Source organism: Abramis brama, assembly GCF_963993115.1.
Source record: "Abramis brama genome assembly, chromosome: 1".
Classification (NCBI taxonomy): domain Eukaryota; kingdom Metazoa; phylum Chordata; class Actinopteri; order Cypriniformes; family Leuciscidae; genus Abramis; species Abramis brama.
In genome coordinates, this window is record NC_139963.1 from 41582551 (window position 1) to 41593404 (window position 10854).

Consider the following 10854-nt stretch of genomic DNA (forward strand, 5'->3'; position numbering starts at 1 on the left):
TGTGACGTCATGTCCGTTTCCCCTTCCGAGCGCAAGGCGACTCCAGCATGGCGGACACCGGGCTCTTGGAATCGCTATTACGGCTAGTGGAGAAGGTCGACGGCGGCATTGACAGCCAGGATGTGGCCGTGTCTCTCGGCGTGGATCATCAGGCGATCGTCGGCGCGGTGAAGAGTCTGCAGGCGCTGGGAGAGGTGAGGAGATCCCGCAGCAGAAACACGCACTGTCTGATGCAACAGCGGCGCAAATGATGAGACCCATTCAACCCGCAGGATCTGTCTGTGTCTGTCTGTCTGTCTGATCTATCTATCTGCATATCTGTTTAGTGTCTATATCTATCTATCTATCTATCTATCTATCTATCTATCTATCTATCTATCTATCTATCTATCTATCTATCGTTTTGTCTGTCTGTTTGTCGTTCTATATGTCTCTATGACCGTAGTTCAAGTTCAGTTTTATTTAGATAGCACTTTTACAACGGCCACTAGGCTGACCAAAGTGCTGTACAGAACAACTAGATTAAAAGAAGAAATAACATGTATAACAACAAATAAAACAAAAAATAAGTGAGTAGCAAAACGTTAACTATATAGTATATAGTATAGTAGCAAAACCGTATCTATCTATATCTCTCTATAGATGTTTCTATATGTATTTTGTATCATATATATATATATAAGATACCGTGGTCACCGTGAATTTGCCAAGTGAGACATATTCGTGCCTGGAACAACATTCCTGTTCAAAAAATAAAACAAAAACAAAAAACATCCCTAAAATCAGAGGGAAATGATATGTGAATCACACTGATGTAGAAGCACTTAACCCTGGTTGTAAGCCTAAATGTGACATAAACTGTAAACTTATCCCTCAAATCTGATTGGTTTTATCATAATGTTATTATTATCGGTATGTTATTGTAGACCAAGAGCATGTTGAGCATGTCACGTTCATATATATATATATATATATATATATATAATATGTATGTATTGATCTTCTCTAAATATGTGGTTGTTTATCTGCGTTAACCTGGCTGAATGATGTGTTCAGGTGATCTCGGCAGAGCAGAAGTCCTCCAAACACTGGGAGCTGACAGGAGAGGGGTGTGAGATCGCAGAGCAGGGCAGTCATGAAGCCCGAGTGTTCAACGCCATCCCTGCCGAGGGTCTGCCGCAGAATCAGCTCATGGTGAGAGAACAACATTATCTATAGGTGTATCATCAGCACCATCATGTGCTGGATTTGACCTGTATGAGTATCATTAAGATGAATCTCAGGTCAAGGTCATATTTCACCTCAAAATCAAAATGATTTATTTTTTTATACGATTATTATATTATATTATTTTCTATTTTTATTAAAACACTGTTAGAGTATTTCTGTTAAGTACAATTAGACGTATACATCATGGAAGTATTTGTTATACAGAATTCTTTAAAAAAAATCCTTTTGACCAGACAAGGTGATTTTCATTACTCTTTTACAGTAATGTATATGAGATTTTAACCTTTATTTTCTATTGTTATTAATATTATTATTATTTTGCATAACAGTTGAAAAAATATGCAAAATATAGTCTTGTTTCTTTCTTTAGATTTTTTGCTTTAATAACATATCACTAGATCACTAGGGTTACCTATTAATCCTGTGAATTCAAGACTGATGCACATACATTGGTATGCATGTATATCTAGACCTGTGGAGATTTTATAATGGGCCTTTTCCTTTTAGAAAATGCAGAGCGGGAAGGTTGGTTTCAGCAAAGCCATGTCCAACAAATGGATCCGTCTGGATAAAGCTCACGAGGGAGGACCGAGAGTCTTCAAAACCGTGAGTTACATGCAGTGCGGCACAGATCATGAATTAAGCCCAGATACCTATACCTCAATGTGTTATTAATGTAGTGTGTGTGTCTTGCAGGTGGAAACCATTGAGGATACAGTAAGGGACAAACTACAGCTGGTGCAGAAGGGACAGTCGGCAGAACTAGAGGAGAAAGAAAAGAATGAACTGAAGAAAAGGAAACTGCTAGCGGAAGTGTAAGAGAGTGTTGAGTTGCCCAAATTGTTCATCAAAGGCCCTGTTTACTCCTGGTGTTAAGATGCGTTTTGGTGGATCGGATCACAAGTAGACGAGGGAGACACATTCTCGTTTACATCTGGTGTTTTAATCCGTCTCTTTTGTCCACTTTCAACCACTTCTGTCCTGTTTTCTTCCAGGGGAGGGTCTATGGGCCGGGAAATGTATGGTTTTTTTTTTCCCCAGATCTTTTAATCTAATTGACAATATAAGCTCGCGAAATTTACGTATGAACGCGCGGAGATGATGGAAAAACATACAGAGAACAGCAGCTTTCGTTTCAGCCGAACACTGCAAGTGTGTGTTAGAAATCATGAATAGTGAGAGAACGTTGTGCTTGGTATGTTTTTCATCTTCAAACCAAACTTGGGTCTTCAGCCGACAAAGTTTAAATCCCGTCTGGCTAGAGCTCTTCCCATAATGTTTATGCGTTAGGTCAGTATGCGGTTAGTAGGCGGTCTTTAGTGTCTGTTCGACCACATGAGCGTTTACACGAAAGCAATCCGGTCGAATGCGTTTTCGACTACCTTCGGAAGTGTTCGAAAGTGGACAAGCTCAAAACGTTTTAGACCCCGTTTACACTTGTATTTAGCGTCGTCCGCTTGTGATCCGATCCACCAAAACATATCTTAATACCAGGAGTAAACAGGGCCTAAGATTAATTTAGTGTGTTTGATTAGTCTGCGAATGATGCAGGTTATTTTTTATTATGTGCTATATGAGCAGTAGGAGGCGCTACAGCTCAATAATAGTCTCATCTCAGGTCAAATTTTTGTAAGGGAGACGCATGTAATATATTCCTTATTTGTCTAAATGAATTCCATTATAAATTCTGAATGATTTTAGGACGGTTAAGTCTTACTGGATCACTAAAGGCAGCAGCTTCAGTACCACCATCACCAAACAAGAGACAGAACTGACTCCAGAGATGATCGCCAGGTGAGACCAATCGCATTCTTCAAGGACAATAGGCTGAAAAACACTGTCAGATGCAGTTCACTTCTTGTGACTTATGCTGGGTTTTTAATATCAAAAAGCAGCACACTCACTTGGGTTTCAAGGACACTTCATAAAAATGAAGATGTTGTCTTTGGTTGACTTGTTTCTTTCAGTGGCAGCTGGAAGGAGAAGAAGTTTAAGCCGTATAATTTTGAGGCGATGGGTGTTGCTCCAGACTGCGGTCACCTGCACCCGCTCATGAAGGTCCGGACACAGTTCAGGCAGATCTTCCTGGAGATGGGGTCAGTCCTTCATGCTTACAAAACACTCTTCTACCTCAGATGAGAAACTTAGCAGATTTATTTGTTTGGTCACCATGTTATGGACAAGGATTTCACTCATTTATTTTAAGTTGTGCGTTGTTTAGCAGACGCTTTTATCCACAGAGGCTTACAAAAGCAGTTTGTCAAAGAGACAAGAATATTCGTAATATAAAACGGCAGGTGTTTGGACACCTAGATTAGGAAACAAGCTAGAGGATTGTGTGTGTAAGTGCTTTGTCAGTGTTTTAGTGGAGCAATGGTAGTACCATGTTTTTTTTAAAAAGTGTGTCGCAGTATCATGTAAATACCATTTGTTAGAGTTTCTATGGGTCTTAAAAATAAGTCTTAATTCACCCTTACACAAATTAAAGGGATAGTTCACTCAAAAATGAAAACATTGACATCATTTACTCACCCTCAAGTTGTTCCAAACCTGTATGAGTTTCTTTCTTCTGCTGAACACAAAAGGAGATATTTTGAGGAATGTCTGGTAACCAACAGTTGATGGACCATTAGCTTACATAGTATTTTTTTCCTACTATGGTAGTCAATGGGTGCCGTCAAATGTCTGGTTACCAACATTCTTCAAAATATCTTATTTTGTGTTCAGCAGAAGAAAGAAACTCATACAGGTTTGGAACAACTTGAGGGTGAGTAAATGATGTCATTTTCATTTTCATTTGAACTATCCCTTTATGGCTTTAAAAAAGGCCTTAGAAAGTCTTAAATCCATAATGTCATTCATTATATGTTGCATGCATTGCAACAAATCAATGTCTTCCTCAGTATTGTTAGATATCTTTACTTAAGATGCAAATGCAAACTGAAGTAAAACTTTGAGGTGTTGCTAATACGGCTCATTGTATTTCTCCCTTAACATTAACATTTAGAGGAAATATTGACACATTGTGTTCCTTTCAATTTATTTCTTAAAATTCAATTTATTCTCCTAAAAAAAGTCTTAAATTTACCTTCATAAAACCTGCAGAAACCCTTATTTGTACAATAATATTGTGCTAATTCAGTACTATGGTGTGTTTATCAATACAAGTACAATGGTATTACTGTTGAACTGAAACTTAATAGTTAAATGTAACAACCAATTGTGCCTTCATACAAAACGTTTTACTCCATACCAGTGTTTTTTATCTTAGATCATTAATCTACAAGCATATTCCCCTACAGATTCACAGAAATGCCCACCAATAACTTCATCGAGAGCTCCTTCTGGAACTTCGATTCTCTGTTCCAGCCCCAGCAGCACCCAGCGAGAGACCAACACGACACCTTCTTCATCTCTGGTGAGAGAAGTCCTCCTCTGTGCTGTCCTTGACCTGCACGAGTTTAGGCCGCTTGCTGTCAAAGCATGTTTTCTGGTCTCGAATTAATTGTTTGTATTTCTCAGACCCAGCGCTGGCTCACGAGTTTCCTCAGGAATATCTGGAGAGAGTGAAGAAGGTTCATTCTGAAGGAGGTTATGGTTCACAGGGGTAAGACGAGTGCCATTCATTGATCTCCAATGTCGTTTATTTACACAACTATTTAAAAGTTTGGGATCAGTACAATTAAAAAAAATAAATAATAATAATACTTTTATTCATTGTGGAAACACGAAACTGATCAAAAGCGAAAGTAAAGACATTTATAATGTTACAAAAGATTTATATTTCAAATAGATGCTGTTCTTTTGAACTTTCTAATAATCAAAGAATACCTTGAAAATGTATCATGGTTTTCAAAAAAATTTTTTCAACATTGATAATAATCAGAAATGTTTTTTGATCATCAAATTATCATATTAGAATGATTTCTGAAGGATCATGTGACACTGAAGACTGGAGTAATGATGCTGAAAATACAGCTTTGATCACAGGAATAAATTACAGTTTAAATATATATTTCAATAGAAAAAGTTATTTTGAATTGTAATAATCTTTCACAATATTACTGTTTTCACTATCAAATCAGTTATTAAATAAATGAGCCTTGGTGAACAGAAAAGACTAATTTAAAAAAACATTGAAAATCTTACCGACCCTAAACGTTTATGCATTTGTAGATTTGTAATTTTAACTTCTCAAATCAATTTTAAGATACAAGTATGACTGGAAGATTGAAGAAGCTCAGAAGAACCTCCTGCGAACACACACCACGGCAGTCAGCGCTCGGATGCTGTATAAACTCGCACAGCAGGTGAACACACACACACACACACACACACACACTCATGGCCTCACTCACTGCCGTTTACTTCAGATCTCACTCGTCTCTGTCGTTCCTTCCAGGAGAAGTTCACACCAGTGAAGTACTTCTCCATCGACAGAGTTTTCCGTAACGAAACTCTGGACGCCACCCACCTGGCGGAGTTTCACCAGATCGAAGGCGTGGTGGCCGACTACGGCCTTACCCTGGGGAACCTCATGGGCATCCTGCACCAGTTCTTTACCAAACTAGGTACTGCACTCCTTGCTTTTTACAAATAAGATCTGAAAAGAAAGTTCTTCTTCTTTATGTGTATAATTAGTATAATTAGCCATTTACAGTGAAAGAGGATTCCTAAATATTCCAAAGATTTGTGATCATGATTTTGAAATATTTTACTCCAGGAATCACGAAATTGCGTTTCAAGCCAGCGTACAACCCCTACACTGAGCCAAGTATGGAGGTCTTCAGCTATCATGAAGGTAAAACTCCATATGAAGTGGTGTTTATGTGTGCTATATGCTACGTTTATATTGCTAAAGGTACAATTATTAAGTCTTTCATAGCCTGCTGTTGATTAAGTAAAGAATAACTGAAATCAGGTATAGGATGTAGAATAACAGATGAAGTATGAAAAGATGAAATGATAGAACATTGAATTATTTCAAATGAAATCGTAATGCAATAATTCACTATTTTCAGTTTAGTATTTTGGAAGCTAAACTATATGATTGAGTAATAAAATAGCATTGATATTGTAGTTGGCATGAAACAACTACTAAAATTTTGCTTTGGTAGGCTGTAAGGCTCTTTGAATAACATTAATAATTTGCAAGTCATGTGAAACTCAGTCACCAAAAATGTCTTCATACAGCAGTTATAGGCGATCAGTCACCACTCTGGAACATTTGTCAGCCAATCAGAATCAAGATTTCAACAGCGGCATGGCAAAGAGTGCAGCTGTCGGATCCCGGACATCATAACTGTTTTAAATAATCATTCCTTGTTGATAAAACGACATTACCCATGATTCAGCAAAGAAAACTCCACCAATCAGAGAACTGCGATAAGCAAATAGAGTGCAAAATAGTTAAATATTTGTATATACATGCTTATTTTGCAATAAACTTAAAATATATTGTTTTTTATATAAATTATCAATATAAATACTGTGTATATTTATATATTTGTGTGTGTGTATTCTTATGATTCATCTCGCAGCTTCAATAGGAAAAACATCAAAGTGGGCGGACTCTGTTGCCCTCTATAGGCGGAAAGCGAACTGTCTGACCCAGTTTAGCATCACAAACCCTTTGTCTCTCTGAATCTCTCTTAGGTCTGAAGAAGTGGGTGGAGGTGGGTAATTCTGGGGTCTTCCGGCCTGAGATGCTGCTGCCCATGGGTTTGCCCGAGGGGGTGTCAGTCATTGCCTGGGGTCTGTCCTTGGAGAGGTGCGTCAACACGGACATATAAATTGCATCGTTTCCATATAAAACCTCAAAGTTAAAAAAAAATCTATTTTTTTCACCCACCTTCAGGCCCACCATGATCAAGTACGGAATCAACAACATCCGAGAGCTTGTGGGCCACAAAGTGAACCTACAGATGGTGTACGACAGCCCTATATGCCGACTGGACTCTTAAATGACGTGCACTCAGCATTTGGATTCATTTGTGCTCTCATGACTCATCTGCATTGTTATCGTTTATTTAAGCCATAACACACACCCTGAACTATATTTTGCTGCTCGGGCATTAGTTATGAGGACCGTGTTGAACAGGCTGATGTCAAAACGGAGGAAAAGATTCACGTCTTTGCATAAGGAGTGTCATATTGACCTTGTTACAGTGTCACCGCCTGATATAGAGATCCCTACTGTCCTCCACTTGAATCATATAGATATATATATATAATCTCAGTTGATTTATTGTCTTTTCCACGACCTGTTTTTTAATGACAGCTCTGTAAAAAAACAGCCACCCAGTTTGTTCTCACAACCCAGAATGCAATGGAAACTATTGACGTCCTCATACTGTTGCGATGTTAAATTAAAAATGTTTCAAATCTCCAATATGACTTCATTAATGGTTGTTTATTCTGAAAGCACAATTCATTTCAGTGTATGAAATGAAACCGGGGTCTTTGTGCTGTATTTTTCATGGCTGCGGCATCAGATCCCAGTACACCGTTGTTCATCTTTATGGTGCGTGTACGTTTGTAAATGCCGAGCTCAAGAGGTCTGGATAAGGGTCTTGGGTCATTTGTGTAAATCCACTGAAGAGGTTTAAGCTTTCTCCGTGCAGATTAATCTCCCTGTTGGTTAAAACGGGAGAATCCGTTTGATCCCAGTGTTTCTATGTTTGACCACAGGGTGTAACAGAGTTTTAAACAGAATTGCAAAAATGCATGCGATGTTTAATGTGTAGCTATGAGAAGGGGACCAATGAGATTTCACTGTTTTGTGTGGGCGGGGCTAACCAATGCAGTGCAACAAGTGGTTTGAGGCCCCACATTGTCCAACATTATCGATGACTCGAATCGATGATCAGCTTGAACTTTTTTTTTTTTACTGTGATGTATTAAAATTTATATATATATATATATATATATATTATTATATAAGTGTTCCTAATTTTGTTTTGGAGGTTTCCTACGATATATATTTACATGCATCTAAGATCAAAAAACACTTTATTTTCTCGTAATATACATTGCAGAATAACTGTGTCTGAAACAGTTTAATAAAGGATTGAATCTCTCTAAACCCCTCCTTTCTAAGAATCTACTCTGCTCTGATTGGTCAGATGACCCAGTCTGTTGTGATTGGTCCACTCTGCTCTGATTGGTCAGATGACCCAGTCTGTTGTGATTGGTCCTCTCTCCTCTTATTGGTCAGATGACCCAGTCTGTTGTGATTGGTCTACTCTCCTCTTATTGGTCAGATGACCCAGTCTGTTGTGATTGGTCCACTCTGCTCTGATTGGTCAGATGACCCAGTCTGTTGTGATTGGTCCTCTCTCCTCTTATTGGTCAGATGACCCAGTCTGTTGTGATTGGTCTACTCTCCTCTTATTGGTCAGATGACCCAGTCTGTTGTGATTGGTCCACTCTCCTCTTATTGGTCAGATGACCCAGTCTGTTGTGATTGGTCCACTCTCCTCTTATTGGTCAGATGACCCAGTCTGTTGTGATTGGTCCACTCTCCTCTTATTGGTCAGATGACCCAGTCTGTTGTGATTGGTCCACTCTGCTCTGATTGGTCAGATGACCCAGTCTGTTGTGATTGGTCCACTCTGCTCTGATTGGTCAGATGACCCAGTCTGTTGTGATTGGTCCACTCTGCTCTGATTGGTCAGATGACCCAGTCTGTTGGGATTGGTCTACTCTCTTCTTATTGGTCAGATGACCCAGTCTGTTGTGATTGGTCCACTCTGCTCTGATTGGTCAGATGACCCAGTCTGTTGTGATTGGTCCACTCTGCTCTGATTGGTCAGATGACCCAGTCTGTTGTGATTGGTCTACTCTCCTCTTATTGGTCAGATGACCCAGTCTGTTGTGATTGGTCCACTCTCCTCTGATTGGTCAGATGACCCAGTCTGTTGTGATTGGTCTACTCTGCTCTGATTGGTCATGGCCCAGTCTGATTGGTACTCTGCTTACAGTGCGTGTCAGAAACAAAACGCGTATTAGCATATCTGAATTTCAGCTCTGGATCTTCCTCAGTACTTGATACACAGTGATCTACATGAACGATGGCATCGGTTTTACCGTGTCGATTCCAGCCCGAGTCATCATCCTTTTGAAGTGCATCAAGTGCATCAAGAATCAAGTGGATTCGCAGAAAACAGCGTCTTCTTGACATGTCAACAACACAAACAAAATTCTTCCAGTCTCAGCTACAACTACACTGTTTGAGGGTCAAAGTAGACATTCACGGGGAGCCAATGAAGACCATGGGTGAGCATTATGCAAATTTGTTACACTTTGTAATATCTGAAAAAAACATAATAGTGGCACTTTAAATGAATTTACCACTATTCATTTTGTGATTACAGAACTTTCGAGAACAGTATGTACTATGTTATGTATAATATAATTAATTTAAATATTTCATTTAGATATATTTATTTTAATTGATTACATTTAATTTCACTTATTTAAACATAACTTTGTAAGTTTCCAGATGCCCCCAGGTTGAGAACCACTAGAGTCAAATTTAAATGGATTTTTCTGCTAAACGTCTCTTTTTCTCTTCTTTGGATGTTCTGTGCCTTTTCTAAGTGATATTTCCTGGCAGCATTGATTCGGTTTTAGTTGATAATGACGTAAACGTTAAGTTGTATGTGTTATCTCTAGGGTACACTTGTTCCTTGTAGTCAAGTTCCATGAACAAACTAAATAAGATTAGTGGCACTAATTCCATTTTATTTCAACAACACTCGTGGTTGGAAATCAAGCTGCTTCCGTAATCTTTTCACATCTCTGCATCTACCACTTGTGTGCTACACAAAAATTACATAAACACACACGACTGTTCAAAAGCTCAGGATTTATTTGAAACAAGTATTTTGTAAAGTTATAAAAAATGTTCCTGTCACTTTTGCTCAGTTTAATGCGTCCTTTTTAACGTTTAAACTTATTTCAAGTAAAAAAATCTTACTGACACCAAACTTTTGAATGGTATTTAAATGTTCTTTATGAACTGCACTTTAAGATTTGATTTGCAGGCTTTGAATTAGCGTCCGACAGACCGCTTACACCATGGAAACATGGCTTCCGTAATCTCTTCATTTCCCAGCATCTCTTGTAGTTGGCACACATAATATTATGTAAAAGCACATGTGGAGAGGATGTTGGCTGAGGATGAGTTGGTTGTTAAGACGGGATGAAGCTTTGAATCTCAGAGGAAAGCAGTTTGTGCAGAACTCTTTTACCACTGAAAAAACTATTTAGATGATTTGAACACAATTCAGATTCGAGAGGGCAGTCAGCAGCGTATGGTAAATCTGTTGGCCCGCCGATTGCCCATTGGGGGAGGAGAGGTTAAGGGAATCCTCTGTGACACTGAAGGATTACATCTTGTTTACTTGCTTAAATGTTGTGACATCTTAAGTGCCCGGGTCAAGATAATCCCATATCGTTTGGAAATAACCTGTCTGAGAACAGCCCTACGTTAGCTGCTGCTCCATTTACTACTACCTGTGTGGATCAGTTCAACATCAGACTGTAGTATTTTCACTTTTGTAGTGTTTGTTTTTTTCACTATTATTTATGTAGACACTGTACAATGAAATATTTATACAT

At 38.6% G+C, this 10854-nt stretch overlaps 1 protein-coding gene across 1 annotated transcript; it reads left to right on the forward strand.

The window, feature by feature from the left end:
• Window positions 1–11: 11 nt before the first annotated feature.
• Window positions 12–7621, forward strand: farsa (phenylalanyl-tRNA synthetase subunit alpha). Its single transcript, XM_084116202.1, has 13 exons — window positions 12–194; window positions 1057–1194; window positions 1738–1836; window positions 1927–2045; window positions 2932–3024; window positions 3198–3326; window positions 4533–4648; window positions 4753–4837; window positions 5441–5540; window positions 5633–5801; window positions 5954–6031; window positions 6886–7000; window positions 7088–7621. The coding sequence occupies exons 1-13, from the start codon at window positions 48–50 to the stop codon at window positions 7191–7193; spliced, it is 1494 nt and encodes a 497-aa protein (XP_083972328.1). The 5' UTR covers window positions 12–47; the 3' UTR covers window positions 7194–7621.
• The last annotated feature ends 3233 nt before the right edge of the window (window positions 7622–10854 follow it).